At 45.1% G+C, this 17190-nt stretch overlaps 1 protein-coding gene across 1 annotated transcript; it reads left to right on the forward strand.

Annotated features, from left to right (window-relative positions):
- Positions 1–2195: 2195 nt before the first annotated feature.
- myh7ba (myosin, heavy chain 7B, cardiac muscle, beta a) lies at positions 2196–16691 on the forward strand. Its single transcript, XM_076096389.1, has 41 exons — positions 2196–3153; positions 3581–3684; positions 3782–3925; positions 4108–4264; positions 4387–4414; positions 4697–4793; positions 5446–5538; positions 5649–5712; positions 5810–5908; positions 5992–6095; positions 6168–6306; positions 6400–6518; positions 6858–7007; positions 7161–7331; positions 7416–7595; positions 7692–7824; positions 7905–7981; positions 8319–8406; positions 8491–8608; positions 8701–8824; positions 9076–9212; positions 10980–11235; positions 11332–11574; positions 11746–11922; positions 12022–12167; positions 12246–12336; positions 12417–12806; positions 12902–13028; positions 13109–13227; positions 13337–13533; positions 13621–13804; positions 13998–14163; positions 14291–14415; positions 14522–14637; positions 14735–14927; positions 15036–15239; positions 15494–15619; positions 15813–15983; positions 16101–16205; positions 16296–16391; positions 16506–16691. The coding sequence occupies exons 1-41, from the start codon at positions 3057–3059 to the stop codon at positions 16689–16691; spliced, it is 5841 nt and encodes a 1946-aa protein (XP_075952504.1). The 5' UTR covers positions 2196–3056.
- The last annotated feature ends 499 nt before the right edge of the window (positions 16692–17190 follow it).

Below are 17190 nucleotides of genomic sequence, written 5' to 3' on the forward strand. Positions count from 1 at the left end.
CGGATAGATAGGTATGAGGAATATTTATTTTGACAAATTCAACTCTGTTATCCCATATTTCAAAGAGTTTTATGATAATAATGACAAATCCAAATGAAATATACTCGGAGAAGGAGAAAAGGCATATCTTGCTGCCCAATATGTATATTCATATTAACATCATTGTGTACTTTTTTATTTAGATTCTTTGGCAACATTGTTTTTTCTGAAACGTTCATGCCAATAAAGCCACTTTGAATTAATAGAAAGATAGAAAGATGGATAGAATGGTAAAAAGATGGATGGGTGGATGGATGGATGGATGGATATTGTCCCAGCAGTCCCACCTGTGCAGAGGCCGAACATGGAGAAAGGTGTGACTCTGTGAGGTGCGATTGCACAGTGCGGAGAATGACTGCAGTCATAATTCCCAATCTCTCTCTCCATCCCGCTGCCTAAGCCTGCTGGTATTCTGTGCATGATGATCTAAAACAACTGTGACAGACCCCCAGATCAAGTCTTGGTGACCAAAATGTCGGCTCCTCACTTGCATGTCACCTAACTGTCGGCGAACCAATCCATCCGAGTGAACTGAGGACTTCGTCCCAGCCTTTTGGGCTTGAACACTACAGCCGGATGCCAGTTTGGTCATTTTATACAAATGTCTTATAATCAAAACATGAGCATTAATGGGCCTGGCCACATTAGGGTCTAAATGATTTTGAGGAACACTGAGGACGTAAGGAGAGCTGTTGCTCGGAGGAGTCAGCTGTTGCAGCGGGCTGCAGTATAGCAGTGCAGAGAGATGTGCTGGGGGACTGCACTAACGGCTGCATACATTTCACTATGTGTTTGTGTGTGTGGGTGTGTGTGTGTTTACGTGCCGGAGAATGTGGACTTATTTAAAGCCAGCAACTCTCGGGACTTTGGGATTCATCTCCTCCTCGTGTGTTATCAGCATGCCAGCTTTTCAAATGGTGCAGCGAGTGACATAGTACATAAACCAGCCTCTGCTTCTCTGAAGAGCCCCTTTTCCCAGAATAGCCAGGCCCGCTCTATCTAACTGATGCCCAAGAAAGTTTGAGCCATCACGGAAACACCTCTCAGTCTGCCACGGCAACAGATAACGGCATCAACAAAGATGGCCGTCCCTCAAGTCAAGACATCCATTTAGGAGTTTGTTTTCTTGTTTCTCAATGTGTGTGAAATTAGAACGAACCCTTTCTGCCACATTAAAAGCAGGCCCATCGCTTCTCAGGGTTTGTAAAAGTTAAAGCGTCTCGGTTGGCAGCAGACGGCCATCTTCGGCTTATCTAGGTGGCGTTCTGCAGAATCCGACGCAGCCAACAGTTAACAGTCAATCTCCCTATCAGGAATGCTGGACTCTGGCTTTGTCTATTCTGAGAAACCGTGGTCCCGTTTCCCTCCCCCCGTGCTGCACTGTCACCCTGCTCTCATACCAGGCTCCCACCTCTCCCCTTGCTCTGAAGGTCAGATCTGGTGGAGCCAGAGTGTGAGAGGCGCAGCGCTAATGCCAGAATTAGTGGATACAGGGGAGCAGAGAGTGTGGATATATAAAAAAAAAAAAAAACTTTTTAGCCAGGCCTTTAATGTAGTCATTAGTTTTATCATAGTATACGTGTTCAGCAATTGGAGTGGCATTTGACATGTGACTTGTTCTATATAAATAAAGTTTGATTGATTGCTTGATTGATACACAAAATTATAGCAGCTACATGTGACAATTTAACACACCGTGCTACCAGTAGATAGTTTCCAAGATACTCCATAGTTTCCATCAGAGGCCCAAGGTGCTAAAGCCCTACATATTGCTGGCAACAGCTTCGTAGAAGCAATCTGAAAAACTGAAATGAAATAGAAGATCTTTCATCACATATCTTGAATGAATCGTCGCTCATGTTTATTGCTTTTAAATTATTGCAAGACTCTTTATTGCGTAGGAGCCCCGCGCCATGTTTCTCTCTATTAATATAATGTTGTGTATTTATAGTAGCATGTTTAATGCCACACAGCTCCTGAAATAATCTCTTCTAAGGTTGCATCCTCTGTGGCCAAACACAATAGCAAACATCACTGTTGGCACTGAACAACACGAAAGCTACAGGGCTGTTACTTTGAGGCCAACATGAGCTCATAAGCATCACATAAAGTGGGAAGTGTGTTTATCAGGAGGTCAGGGGTGAGTAAAAGAAAAAGAAAATTCTAGATGTGTTCCTAAAACTACTGATTGTTACTTAAAAATGGCTTTTAATATTCCATGCACATAATTTGGTGGTTTTCCTTCAAATATTCCGTATAATTTCCAGGTTTTGTTTTTGTGTGTGGACACTCATGATGCACTATACCCTTCAAAATCTACGAAGTGAAAAAATTCCCCCCAACAGGGATGCTCCAAATGCAACTCTCTCTCCTACTCCCTCGCAGTGTGTACAGTGCATAAAATAACTGGGATACAAAAATAGCCGGCTTGGGTTTAGCGCAATGACAAAAACGTAGCTTTCCTTTTGTGTCAATTGTGACAAGCACTCAGCACCAATAGGCGTCGGAGGAGGTGGCATATGCTAATGACGGACAAATGTCCACTGACCGTGACCTTCAGAGACACAGTATAAAGCAGGGCACATCTCACCGAACTGTTATTTCGTTGTGGTCTTCCCGAGGTCAGCGGAGAACTATTGTTTGGTAGGTTGATCTCTACGCATTTTACGCACGGGTTGGCTGCCCTTTAAAGTGTTTTGTAGAGTAAAAGTTTCAGTCAAGCAGTATAGGGTTAACTGTTTGCCTTTGCTGGCACGGGTCAATTAACGCGCAAGATGTTTCTATATTTGTATTCTCACTTGTTTATAGTGGATTTGCGCTCTTTACGCACAGGTAGTGATTTCATGGCCACGTATTGTTTTCATTAGAAATTGAGGGCTGAAGTAAGACAACCCAGCTTTAACATATAAAGAACTACTGACCCTAATGCAAAGCTTTCTTTTCTTACCAGAGGAGTTCCTCACCTCGTCTATCTCACTGGTGCGTCGGGTTGTTGGGGACGGCGAGGAGCTGCCACCATGTCGCGCTTTGACATGAAGGAATTCGGGGACGCTGCAGCGTTTTTACGCAAGTCTGAGCTGGAGCTGTTGGCGTCGGACAACATCGTTTTTGACGGTAGGCCTAAAGAGGAGAGTTCAACGAAAACGGAACATAATCAACAGATATTCATATCAGAAATTAATTCAGTTTTTGATTTACATAAATTCATACATCTGTTTTTAAATAAGGCAAACATTCAGCTGATGGTGTGAGATTCCTGTTCGTTATTGCAGTTGCATTTGTTGCAGTGTTTTTAAAGACAAGAACATAGCAAAATAGGTACAAAGTATATTAACCTATTAAACAAATTAATAACTTTTTTCAAAGCAAAATGTTACAATTCATTTTATTGTAAATGTGTTTTTGAAAGGTGCTTTATCAATATAGTTTAACAATTTGTCTTCAATAACACACTTGAGTGAGGTGATGATTTGGTGTATGTTTTGTACTATGGAGCGTTTTGCTACTTTCCAACATCCTCCTCTGTCTGCTCTACTGTTAGGTAAGAAGCGAGCCTGGGTCCCTGATGAAAAAGAAGCGTACATTGAGATTGAGATCAAGGAGCTCACCGGTGACAAAGTCATTGTTGATACCAAAGATGGGAGGGTAAGTGATCACCCGCTCTCTATGCAGTAATGAATGAAAACACTACAGCACGATCCCATGTTCCCCTCCTCATGTCTGCCTGCGTCCATCCCTTTAGTCTCTGTCAGTGAAGGAGTCTGACATCCAGCAGATGAATCCTCCAAAGTTTGACATGATTGAAGACATGGCCATGCTGACGCACCTCAATGAGGCTTCTGTGCTGTACAACCTGCGCAAACGTTACGCTGCCTGGATGATTTATGTGAGTATCCCGTTATGGACTGACGGTACTTCCCCTCTCCCATGTTTCCATGTTCCCCTAAGAGGCATCATTATCCAGATTAAATTACAACTGCAAGCTTGAGCAATGACAGTACTGGCCATTTTGGCTTCCGGTGATGTATCATGGTGTGTTAATGTTGTGCCATGTCCTGTGTCCCTCAGACCTACTCCGGGCTCTTCTGTGTGACGGTGAATCCATACAAATGGCTGCCAGTCTACACACCCACTGTGGTCGCTGCCTACAAAGGCAAACGCCGCTCTGAGTATCCGCCGCACATCTACTCCATCGCAGACAATGCATACAATGATATGCTGCGCAGTGAGTGCACACTATGATATTATAACAACACACAGTACACACAAACGTATACCAAAAAAACAACGCACAAACTCTTCAGTCATACGTATGTTACAAGCCTTGTGTTATTGTCTTTTCCTCAGATCGGGAGAACCAGTCCATGCTCATTACGTAAGTATCAAAGTGAATACATTTCTCTGCCTCGTCACAAATTAGAGAATTAAGAAGTTTGTAACTGTAGAAGCAGCCATATAACATGTAGACCGTCCACACAGCCATTTTCAAATTTTTTTTTTTCCTCCAAAGTTTTTCTCTTTAACTGAAATCTATCTTCACTTGGGTTTTTTTCCTGTCTGTTTTGTGGCATGCAGTGTAATTATTTTTGATTTACACTACTTTTGCCTGTTTTTACCTGTTGTATGTACACTTTGTTATTTTTTCACACTCCTATAGCGGAGAATCCGGTGCTGGCAAAACTGTCAACACGAAACGTGTCATTCAGTATTTTGCCATTGTGGCAGCTATTGGGGAATCAACTTCCAAAAAAGGAGTAAGGCTGATGTGGCAACATTTTTGTTTCCCAGCTTTTTTTTTTTTTTTTTTGCTGTATTTTTTTTGCCTTCATTTTTTGGTCCCAGGAATCCTTCCGTGTATCCCCTTTAAACCGTGTCCATACATTCTCCTCACTGTCAAAATGGCGAATGTCTTTACCCTCATGTGTTGTGAAGCCCTTTCCAGACACTTTACTCTTTATTGATTTTTTAACTATTTTTATTTTTCCCTTTCCATGTCATATTTTTTGGCTTTTTTCCCCATTATCTTTCCCTTTGCTTTGAGTTTTGACTTTTCTGTGTTCATTTTTCTTACCTTTTTCTCCCCCGAGTTCCCTACACCTCATCATATAAAACAAGGTGGCCATTGGTTTTCACCACAGCTTTAACAACCACTATCTAATTCTCCAGTTGGTTATGATGTTTCCCTTTTGCTTGTGTAAGCATTATTCAATCTTGCTTTATGCGATATGAAACTCACAGGCTTCTCAACTTATTCTTTTGCAGCAAGGTCCTGCCACTAAAACAGGGGTGAGTTTAAGCTGCAGGAGGGGAAATGACACAGCAACATTATGTTTAACAGTGATTTAAAATAAAATGCGAATTGTCAAAAATAACGTGACTGGTCATCTCTATATTTTACCTACTCAGGGGACTCTGGAGGATCAGATCATCGAGGCGAACCCTGCCATGGAGGCGTTTGGTAACGCCAAAACGCTAAGAAATGACAACTCATCCCGTTTCGTGAGTACCAGGACAATCCCCTGTACATAGCATGTTGTATGTACATTCAAATTAGTTTGATAATTTGTTGCCCGATTTCTGGAGCATTTAAAAGATATTTTTACCCACAGGGCAAGTTCATCAGGATCCACTTCGGGCCTACTGGCAAACTAGCCTCGTCTGATATTGACATATGTGAGTTAATGGTCAAACATCGTGTCAATCCTGTAGATTCTCTTCTTGTTCCATATTGAAGACGAACACGCTGCTCTCTCTCCTTTCTGTCCTTCAGATCTTCTGGAAAAATCCAGAGTGATATTTCAGCAGCCCGGCGAGAGGAGCTACCACATCTACTACCAGATCATGTCACAGAAGAAACCTGAACTGTTAGGTTAGTCATTCTGGCTGCTTTGGATATTTCATGACATACTACGGCAGGACTGCGACGCGATCCTGTAAACTCTTTTCTTCCAGACATGCTGCTGGTGTCCTCCAACCCGTACGACTACCACCTCTGCTCGCAGGGCGTGACCACCGTGGAGAACATGGATGACGGACAGGAGCTGATGGCCACCGATGTATGAGCTTTCATTATGTCCACATTGAGATTTGTGAAGTTGTGAGATAACTGATCTTGGGCTTCTTTACAGCATGCCATGGACATCCTCGGCTTCCTGGCCGACGAGAAGTACGGCTGCTATAAAATAGTTGGAGCCATCATGCACTTTGGCAACATGAAATTCAAGCTGAAGCAGCGCGAGGAGCAGGCGGAGGCCGACGGCACTGAAAGTAAGAGCCAGTAACGAGACATCCGACACAAGGACAATTTGATTTAAAAGCAAGTTTGTGATTTTTAATTTTTTCTTCCTGTTTGGTCACCAGGTGCAGACAAGGCCTCATACCTGATGGGTGTCAGTTCAGCTGACCTCATCAAGGGCCTCCTGCACCCAAGGGTGAAGGTGGGCAATGAGTACGTGGTGAAGGGACAGAATGTCGAACAGGTGAGAAGGTGCAATGCCTGCCGTCTGTGTTTTCATTATTTAGATAATCTGAAAGACAATGAATGAGATGATATTTCCGTGATAGTGGAAGTGGAAAATGAGGCACAACATACCAAACAACTAAAAGCAGAACTGCAGTATGAAATGTACTTTACAGGGTAGAAATAATTCAGTGTGTTAATTTTCACTTCATTGAGTGTGCCGATGACGGACGGCTTCTTAAACCTTGGTCGATCAATACACTCGCCACTCCACACACACTGGAATCTGGTATCCAAGCAACAGAGGCTATTCATGTGAATGACAGCTGTATTGCTCCTGCGTGTGTGGGTGCTGTAGGTTAACTACGCCGTTGGTGCTCTGGCCAAAGCCACGTACGACCGCATGTTCAAATGGCTCGTGGGACGGATCAACCGCACCCTGTACACCTCCCTGACTCGGCAGTACTTCATAGGGGTCCTGGACATCGCTGGGTTTGAGATCTTTGAAGTAAGTAAGCATATTTTGGTGTAATATCAACAGGTGCTCTGTTTGTACCTCATCTTGTCTTATTGTGACGAATTAGCAATACTGCAGCATGTTTCTCCGTGCTGTTCTAACTTCTAATGCTCCCTCTGGACACCTGTTCCTCTTTCATTGCAGCTCAACAGCTTTGAGCAGCTGTGCATCAACTTCACAAATGAGAAGCTGCAACAGTTCTTCAACCACCACATGTTCATCCTGGAGCAGGAGGAGTACAAGAGGGAGGGCATCGACTGGACCTTCATCGACTTCGGGCTGGACCTTCAAGCTTGCATTGACCTCATCGAAAAGGTAAACAAAGCGGTTTGTCCATAATATAATTACAAACAAGTTTCAAGAAGAGGCGTATGTAACACTCCAACGCTCTTTCTCCAGCCACTGGGCATCATGTCCATCCTTGAAGAGGAGTGCATGTTCCCAAAGGCCACCGACAGCAGCTTCAAAGCCAAGATGTATGATAATCACATTGGAAAGTCGCCCAATTTCCAAAAGCCAAGGCCGGACAAGAAGCGCAAGTACGAGGCCCATTTTGAGCTGGGGCACTATGCCGGAGTGGTAAGTGCGTTCTCACTCAAGCCCTGCGACAGTCTTTCAACGTTAATTCTTACATACATCATTCACTAACATTGATGTCCCTTGCTGCTTTCACAGGTACCGTATAACATTATTGGCTGGCTGGACAAAAATAAAGACCCACTCAACGAGACGGTGGTGGCGTGTTTCCGGAAGTCCGCCAACAAGCTGCTAGCTTCTCTGTACGAGAACTATGTCGCCTCAGACTCAGGTACAGTAAACAGGATTTCAATAGCATACAGCGGACATCTTAAGGAGGTCAAATTAATCACCCTGCTAATTACCTCGCAGTGTCCGAACACAAGATCGGCGGCAAGGAGAAGAGGAAGAAGGCTGCCTCTTTCCAGACCGTGTCTCAGCTTCACAAGGTGAGACTGACACCACAAGTTAAAATGGTCTTTTACTATCCATTACTGCTATTCCAATGTTTTGTGTGGTGCGAGATATTGCGGGCATCATCGTTGGACAGCTGAGGCGGAGGCAGTTAAGACTTGCAGTGATGTTTAGGGCAATGATCACATGAACATCACTTTAAGTCTGTGCTGGCTCCTCTCTCCTTTACGTCGAGGATTTCACGTGTGAGGAACTCAAAGTCCTGCAGAATAAACACATTTTATATGGTGATATTTTTGTTTTGTTGGAATAGTTAAAGGTATTATTATTTATTCATGTAACTTGATTCGCGGCGTTTTTCATTTCCGACAGGAAAACCTGAACAAGCTGATGACCAACCTCCGCAGCACCCAGCCTCACTTTGTTCGCTGCATCATCCCCAATGAGACCAAGATTCCAGGTAAACAAAGCAGCACAATCACGGCATATCATTCGGCGGTAAACAAATGCGACTGGGCTCATGTTTGAAACTTGCTCTGCACAGGGATCATGGACCCATTCATGGTGCTGCACCAGCTGCGCTGCAACGGTGTGCTGGAAGGCATCAGGATCTGCAGGAAAGGCTTTCCCAACCGCATCCTCTACGCTGAATTCAAGCAGCGGTACAGACCACCTTCAGATCACTTTTGGATATCATGGCAAGGACTTTGAGTCCCAGTAATCTGTCCTAAAACACTTTTATTCGTCCTTTCAGCTACCGCATCCTGCACCCCCAAGCCATCCCGGATGATAAGTTCATGGACAGCAGGAAAGCTGCGGAGAATCTGCTGTCCTCGCTGGACATCGACCACAACCAGTATAGATTTGGACACACAAAGGTAGGAAGTAGCAGCTTGCGTAAAGCAGAGCTGTGAGTGGCAAAATAAAGCTAAATTGAAAATTATTTCAAATTGGATGATGATGTGATGGTATTTTCTTTTTAATGAACAAGTGAAAATAAATAATTTCTGACTGTATGTGATCGATTCGGTTATTCTTTGGTTTGGTGTTTTTCTTTTCTTTTTCTTTTTAAAAGATAGACCTTTAACCACCGTTTCATTTTATCCCCCGGTGTCTTGGCTTCATGTAGGTGTTCTTCAAGGCAGGCCTGCTCGGTCACCTCGAAGAACTGAGGGATGAGCGTCTGGCCAAAGTCCTGACGCTGCTGCAGGCCAGCGCTCGTGGCAGATTAATGAGGAAGGAGCTGAATAAGATCTCAGAAATGACGTAAGAAGACTTTTGTTGACTATCACTGTTTTTTATAGTCCTGAATGAATATTAAATGTATTCATAGGCAGAGGAAAGCCTTTGAGCTTGATACTTCACAGGAAAATGAAGACATGAGTACATAAAAAAAAATAAAAAAAAGAAACGTCCCCCAACAGTTGCTCTTCTGAACAGGTTCAATAGCAACACAATCAGCCGCGAGCCTTTCAGCTTGTGATACACTATACCTTAGTGTTCACTCCCTCGCTCCAGTATGTGTGGCATGCAAGGGCAGTGTTATCAGCGTGTGGTGAGGCGTGCGCTTGCCCTTGTATGGTTACCAGGCATGTGTGTGGCCTTACTGGTAATAAGGGCCCCGTCCATGTCTCTCACACACTCACAAACACATACATACATACATACAAACATACAAACACAGACCCTTCTCGCAGGTCTTCGGCCATTCTCTCCAACCAGCCTCTCTAAATTAAACAATGCTGACGGTGTCCTCAGAGCCAGGTGGCGACATGTGTCAAGTGGCAGCTGCTCGGGCCCTCCCTAAAAATACAACCCCCGGCCCCCCTCTCTGGATGCCCGATGGCCCCTGGCCCCTTTTGTCCGCGGCGCCTGTACTTCTAAGTGAGTGCATTGATGGGATGTGTGGCGGGTGACAGAGGATTAAAGTCGGCCGTCGGACAGAGGGCTTTAGTTTCTAAATAAACACAGACGCTCACCTTTGAGAGGCACCCGGCATGGAGCCATGCCGAAAATGCAATCAGCCACCCCCACTCACCCCCACTCACCTCCCACCCAGACGTGTGCACGCTCACTCAAACTCACCCTCTAAACACTGACAGGGAGTCCTTGACCAGTCTGCTCTGGGTCCATATTTAGGGCCACGAGACGCCATTCTACTGAGACTAAATCAATCTGGTAACCCTGTTTGGTCACAGTCATGAAACATCAAAAGCAGCATAAGGTGTACGATTTCATTTCGCATCACTCTGTGTATGATTAGATACAAGAGAGCGGATAGCAGCAGGATTAGTGCCAAGATAAGTAACTAAAGAAACAAACGGGGAACTCCAGGATGAATCTTTATGACCTTCTTCTGTTAACTTGATCTGATCTTCCCTTCTGCTGGTTTTAAGAGCGGAGAACTCAAGTACTTCATACATTCATGTCAGAAACGTGTGCACTTGTTTTTAGTTATTTTAACATTATTATAAAAGTGGATATTGTCGCAACTGGCAATGTTTAGTTTAGTTTAATTACGTTTGATTTGTACTATTAGTGTCAGAAGCTACATGTTTCCATTATTTATCCAAACTTTTAGCTGACTTTTTTAACTGTTTATCTATTAGCTAACTATTTAAACATTTTATCAATTACGTTGGCTAATTACTACAACCATTGTTTATGCTGTTCTTTTAGCTAACTAGTAGAGACATTCATGCGTGACTTTTCTCTAAGTATTACAACTGTTTTTTTTCTTTTATTTTTAGCAATTTTCAACCATTTATCCAATACTTTTATTTAACAGTTAGACCTTTCCACTCAACTACTTGTTAACTACTTTTCACACACTCTCAATCCAAAAGTTTAAGTGTTTCAGCTGATTCCATATGTGGATATATGGATCCACGTATAAATCAAATCATAAGTCTTCCCAATATTGTCATGTACACTTGCATAAGTATCCCCTCGAGTAGAAGTACACCTGAAAATTTGAATGGCATAAAAACCCTCACTCTTCCAACGGATCCCTTTATTCCGCCGTGTTTTTAGTGAGGCTCTGATGATCATCCAGTACAACATCCGGGCCTTCAACGCTGTCAAGCACTGGCCCTGGATGAAGCTCTTCTTCAAAATCAAGCCTCTTCTGAAAAGCGCCGCCACAGAGAAAGAGCTGGCCGCTCTGAAGGAGGAGATGTCTAAGTTGAAGGAGGCTCTAGATAAATCGGAGGTCAAGCGCAAAGAGCTGGAGGAGAGGCAGGTCAGCCTGGCCCAAGAGAAGAACGACCTCTCTCTACAGCTGCAGGCAGTAAGTGGCAGTCCTCATGTATTCACACATTCATCTTTTGGAGAGACAGACAGTAGCGTGGGAATGTATTAAACGCATACGCTTTCTCCCCTGTAGGAGCAGGACAATCTTGCGGATGCCGAGGACCGCTGTGAGCTGCTCATCAAAACGAAGATCGTGCTGGAGGCCAAGGTGAAAGAAATCATGGAGAGGCTGGAGGACGAGGAGGAGATGAGCTCCAACCTGCTCGCCAAGAAGCGCAAGCTAGAGGACGAGTGCGCTGAGCTGAAGAGAGACATTGACGATCTGGAGCTCACTCTGGCTAAAGTGGAAAAGGAGAAACATGCCACTGAGAACAAGGTATGGACATTGGAAGTGGAATGAGTGGCCTCCAGAGGGCGCTAAGAGGCCACGGAGAGAGCCACAGCACATTCACTAGCTGGAGTATGTGCGGGGGGGGGGGAGTAATAAATGTGTTTTGGATTTCTCTTTTCATGAGTGTCAAGTATATTTTCTTCTTCTGGCTTGCAGGTGAAGAATCTGATTGAGGAAATGGCAGTTATGGATGAAACCATACTGAAGTTGACCAAAGAGAAGAAGGCTCTTCAGGAGGCTCACCAGCAGACTCTGGATGACCTGCAGGCAGAGGAAGACAAAGTCAACTCTCTGACCAAAGCCAAGGCAAAGCTGGAGCAACAAGTGGATGATGTGAGTGTATTTTTCGCCAAAAAGAAAAAAAAAAAAGCACAGGTGGTCACCATCCTATACATAACATGGAACATATTTTACCTTCCTACTGTGAATCAGCTGGAGGGATCACTGGAACAAGAGAAGAAGCTGCGTATGGACCTGGAACGGGTCAGACGTAAGCTGGAGGGAGATCTGAAACTCTCCTTGGAGTCGGTTATGGACTTGGAGAATGACAAGCAACAACTTGATGAGAGGCTGAAGAAGTGAGCTTTCATATATTCACAGAAAAATATGATCTTGCTTTAAAAAAATAATGATTAACAATGACTGTTCTCTATCAGGAAAGACTTTGAAATGAATGCGATCAGCTCAAGAATAGAAGATGAGCAAGCCTTGGTCAATCAGCTCGAGAAGAAGATAAAGGAGCTGCAGGTGGGAACAAGTCTCAACCTCCAATAGAGCAGTTATGAAACATCATTTCGACAAAATAACTGACTTATTTTTTCTTCCAGGCTCGTGTAGAGGAGCTGGAGGAGGAGCTTGAGGCCGACCGGGCTTGCAGGGCCAAAGTGGAGAAGCAACGTGGCGATGTGGCCCGTGAGCTGGAAGAGCTGAGCGAGCGCCTGGAGGAGGCTGGTGGGGCCACCTCGGCTCAGATCGAGGTCAACAAGAAGAGAGAGGCGGACTTCCTGAAGCTGCGGCGAGACCTGGAGGAAGCCATGCTGCACCACGAGGCCACTACGGCAAACTTGCGGAAGAAGCACGCCGACAGCGTCGCAGAGCTGAGCGAGCAGATCGACAGCCTGCAGCGGGTCAAGCAGAAGCTGGACAAGGAGAGGAGCGAGGCCAAGCTGGAGGTTGATGATCTGGCCTCTACTGTGGAGCACCTCTCCAAGGGCAAGGTAAATCAAAAATAAGAGGATAGACACGCTGAGTAGCATGGAACCAAACTAGATCAATCCCTCAAAAATCTAACATTTTGATCTCTCATCTGCAGGCCACTTCAGAGAAGATGTGCCGCCTGTATGAAGACCAATTGAGCGAGGCTAAATCCAAGGTCGAGGAGCTCCAGAGGCAGCTCAACGACACCAGCACCCTAAAAGCTCGTGCTCAGGCTGAGGCTGGTAAGGAGCTTTCGTTTTATCATAAATCTCACAAACAGATTTCACAGACAGGTGAGTTTCACAGGTAACTTTTTCTCCAGGTGAGGTGAGCCGGAAGCTTGAAGAGCGGGAATCCATGGTCTCCCAGCTCCAGCGTGCCAAGAACTGCTTTGGCCAGAATGTGGAGGAGCTCAAGAAACAGCTGGAGGAGGAGAATAAGGTGAGCTCCACGTCACTGCTTCAGTCAGTGGTTATTTACAAAACTGAAGAAATTCAGAGTTCCTCCACTTCGACTAACCGCCGTCTACCATCATGATTGGTCTCCTAAGGCTAAGAATGCCCTGGCCCATGCACTGCAGTCATCTCGACACGACTGTGATCTTCTGAGAGAGCAGTACGACGAGGAGCAGGAGGCCAAGGCTGAGATGCAGAGAGGTCTGTCCAAGGCCAACGCTGAGGTGGCTCAGTGGAGGACTAAGTATGAAATTGACGCCATCCAGAGGACTGAAGAGCTGGAGGAAGCCAAGTGAGTGAGACGAGTTTAATTTACAGAATTCGATGGTAATGATCGTTTGAATGCGTGAGCGTAACATTGTGATTGCCTTTTCATTAGGAAGAAGCTGGTGACACGTCTGCAGGACGCTGAAGAGAAGGTGGAGGCTTCAAATGCCAAGTGCTCCTCCCTGGAGAAGACTAAACATCGGCTCCAGACAGAGATCGAGGACCTGGTCATTGATCTGGAGCGCGCCAATGCTGCTGCTGCTGCACTGGACAGGAAGCAACGCAACTTTGACAAGGTATGGGCTGATGGCAACTAATACAGAGGGTTGCTTTTGCTGTCCTCAAGGGAAATCACCCTCATTAGTCAAATGAATAATAGTTAATGTATGCATCTGTCTTATTACATGGTGACTTGGGTTCTGGTACCAATTACAACCATGCATATTATTTCAAGACTTCTGCTCCACTGTGTCTTATTGTTTTCTCCAGCTGCTGGCTGAATGGAAACAGAAGTATGAAGAGTGCCAGTCAGAGCTGGAGAGCTCTCAAAAAGAGTCTCGTGGCCTGAGCACAGAGCTCTTCAAACTGAAGAACTCCTACGAGGAGACCCTGGATCATCTGGAGACCATCAAGAGGGAGAACAAGAACCTCCAAGGTACCCGTCATTGTAGCTCACATCATGAATACCCAGTTAGAAGGTTGTATTGAAACAGATCTTTAGTGTGTTTTTACCTTGACTTTATAAGAAATATAAACATTTGTTTCTATCTCTACTCCCTTAGAGGAGATTTCTGACCTGACAGATCAAATCAGTCAGGGAGCGAAGACCATCCAAGAGCTTGAGAAAATCAAGAAGAGTCTGGACATGGAAAAAAGTGAGATTCAAGCTGCCCTGGAGGAAGCTGAGGTAAGCAGTTTGCAGAGTTCGCTCACACCTTCTTGTGGTCTGGGATATTTTTTGACAGAGGTGACCCACAGAATATCTTTAAGCATTAAGTGTATTTCTGTCTCAGGGCACTCTGGAGCATGAAGAAAGCAAAACGCTCCGCATCCAGCTGGAGCTTAACCAGATCAAGGCCGACATTGACAGGAAGCTGGCAGAGAAGGATGAGGAAATTGACAACCTTCGGTTAGATTCATTGATTACTCTTTTTGTCCTTTTGATTCTATCCCATCGGCCACTCAATACAAACTATTTTCTCTCCGTGATGTCTTTCAACTTTTAGCCGTAACCACCAGAGAACCCTGGAGTCCATGCAGGCCACCTTGGATGCTGAGGCCAAGTCTCGCAACGAGGCAGTGCGCCTGAGGAAGAAGATGGAGGGCGACCTGAATGAGATGGAGGTGCAGCTGAGCCATGCCAACAGGCAGGCCTCAGAGTCCCAGAAACTCCTGAGAAACCTGCAGGTTCAGATCAAGGTGAGCCCGTCTAGAGGCCGGTTGATGAACTTTCCCATGTCAAGATTCATTAGCACATGGAAAAAGATTCCAATCCAAATATTTTGCTTGTACATCCTCTGACTACAGGACATTCAGTTGGAGCTGGACGAGACTATTCACCAGAGCGACGAGCTGAAGGAGCAGGCGGCGGTGACGGAGCGCCGCAACAACCTACTGGCTGCTGAGGTGGAGGAGCTCAGGGCTCTGCTGGAGCAGAACGACCGTGCTCGCAAGCTAGCTGAGCACGAGCTGCTCGAGGCCACCGAGAGAGTCAACCTGTTGCACTCTCAGGTAGGAGGAAGCGGTTAAAACATAGTGACATAGAATACTTCAAATAAATAAATGGGCTTATCAAACAATGGTCACTTACTTTCTGTAGATCTGCATGAAGAGGGTATTTTCATTTTGCCGGCTAGCTAGTCTTTCTAGATCTGTAAAAGGTTAAGATAATCTGATTACATGATCCCAGCTAGTGGTTACTAGTTTTAGATGAACTGACATTTTAATCCTGGGGGGAATTCTTGAAACGTGCTCTTTTGATGCAGAACACTGGACTGATCAACCACAAGAAGAAGCTGGAGAATGATCTGTCCACGCTGTCAAATGAGGTGGACGATGCTGTGCAGGAGTGCCGCAATGCAGAAGAGAAGGCCAAAAAGGCCATCACTGATGTAAGATCTGTAATGAATAAAATACAAAGTGCATGATACCATACATTTACATAACAGAATAAAAAATGGATCTACAGGGGGGCTTGGCAGTGATCTCGTCGACTTTCCAGCGAGTTTGTAATATTCTGTAATTTGATCTGTGCTGTAAGATCACTTAATGCCCATTTAACACTGATCCTCTGTATTCTTGTAGGCAGCCATGATGGCGGAGGAGCTGAAGAAGGAGCAGGACACTAGTGCCCATCTGGAGAGGATGAAGAAGAACATGGAGCAGACCATAAAGGATCTGCAGATGCGTCTGGACGAAGCCGAGCAGATCGCCCTCAAGGGCGGCAAGAAGCAGGTCCAGAAGTTGGAGGCCAGGGTGAGAGATGAGACCAATGAAATGCTTATATAATCACGTTCACACATGATAATCCTCATGAGTCTCGTTTGTAATTTGTAATGAGTGGATTGGTTTATTTTCTGGTCTTGCTGGTAGGTCAAAGAACTGGAGAACGAAATGGAAGCTGAGCAAAAGAAGAGCCAAGAGTATCAGAAGGGAGTACGCAAGTATGAGAGGAGGATCAAAGAGCTCTCCTACCAGGTAAACCACCAGTGTGGCTGCACATAAAGACATACCGAGGCGTAAAATATGAATCCATGTTATTAAGAGGCCCCTGTGCTGTCTGTGAAGGGTGAGGAAGACAAGAAGAACCTGGTCCGCCTGCAGGACCTCATCGACAAGCTGCAGACCAAGGTGAAGAGTTACAAGAGGCAGACTGAAGAAGCGGTGAGTCCACCATCAGCGGTTTAATATCATTGTACCGTCAGTGATCAACTAGCCTGAGTACCTCTTCAGGTCACTGTGTACACTAAATGGGTTTCTTTTTCCTTCCGTCTGCAGGAGGAGCAGGCCAACACCAACCTCTCCAAGTACAGGAAGCTCCAGCACGAGGTCGACGATGCAGAAGAGAGGGCCGACACGGCCGAATCGCAGGTCAACAAGCTCCGAGTCCGCACCCGGGACCAAGGCAGCAAGGTGAGTAAACTCAATACACTTCATATTACAGTACGCAGCCAAATTGAATGACCTTTTAGAAGTATTTATTAAAATTAGCCAGCAGGCTGCATAACGAGAATTAATCTCAGACGAGACTGGATGTAATCCTCTGTTGAAGACGACCTCACGTAGCCCTCTCATGTGATCTCTAGTGCGGCCATTAACTCCGTGACATTGTGTACGTGGTTGCTAATAAACAGCCCTGTCTTGTGTATTTCAGCATGCCGAGTGATGGGAGGCTGAACGCTACGGCCAAACATATCACAGCCAGCCAGCCAGCTGCAACAGCTGTGCTCAACTGTGACGACACACCCAAATAAAGACTTCAAAAATGTACTTTAAGCACGACTGTTCTGGGTTTCTCCCCCCACCCCCATTGTCAATGTGTGACGAAGATAGAAATTCCACAATGAAGGTCTAAAGAAGAATTTATTATAATATTAATTTGACAAACAGCTGTTAAGTAAGGAAAATGAAGTTCAATACCAGCATTAGAGGAGGAACAAGTGGGTGAAAGTTGGTTACAGAA

Source organism: Anarhichas minor, unplaced genomic scaffold, assembly GCF_050575085.1.
Source record: "Anarhichas minor isolate MPS153535 unplaced genomic scaffold, ASM5057508v1 ptg000021l, whole genome shotgun sequence".
In the NCBI taxonomy this organism is placed as follows: domain Eukaryota; kingdom Metazoa; phylum Chordata; class Actinopteri; order Perciformes; family Anarhichadidae; genus Anarhichas; species Anarhichas minor.

What these genes read in the sequence shown, in the direction of transcription:
- myh7ba (XM_076096389.1), top strand. Translation starts at nt 3,057, where the DNA reads ATGTCGCGCTTTGACATGAAGGAATTCGGGGACGCTGCAGCGTTTTTA. An exon ending in TACGCTGAATTCAAGCAGCG is followed by an intron (nt 8,609 to 8,700) that starts GTACAGACCACC and finishes TCGTCCTTTCAG; the next exon opens with CTACCGCATCCTGCACCCCC. An exon ending in TCTCTCTACAGCTGCAGGCA is followed by an intron (nt 11,236 to 11,331) that starts GTAAGTGGCAGT and finishes TCTCCCCTGTAG; the next exon opens with GAGCAGGACAATCTTGCGGA.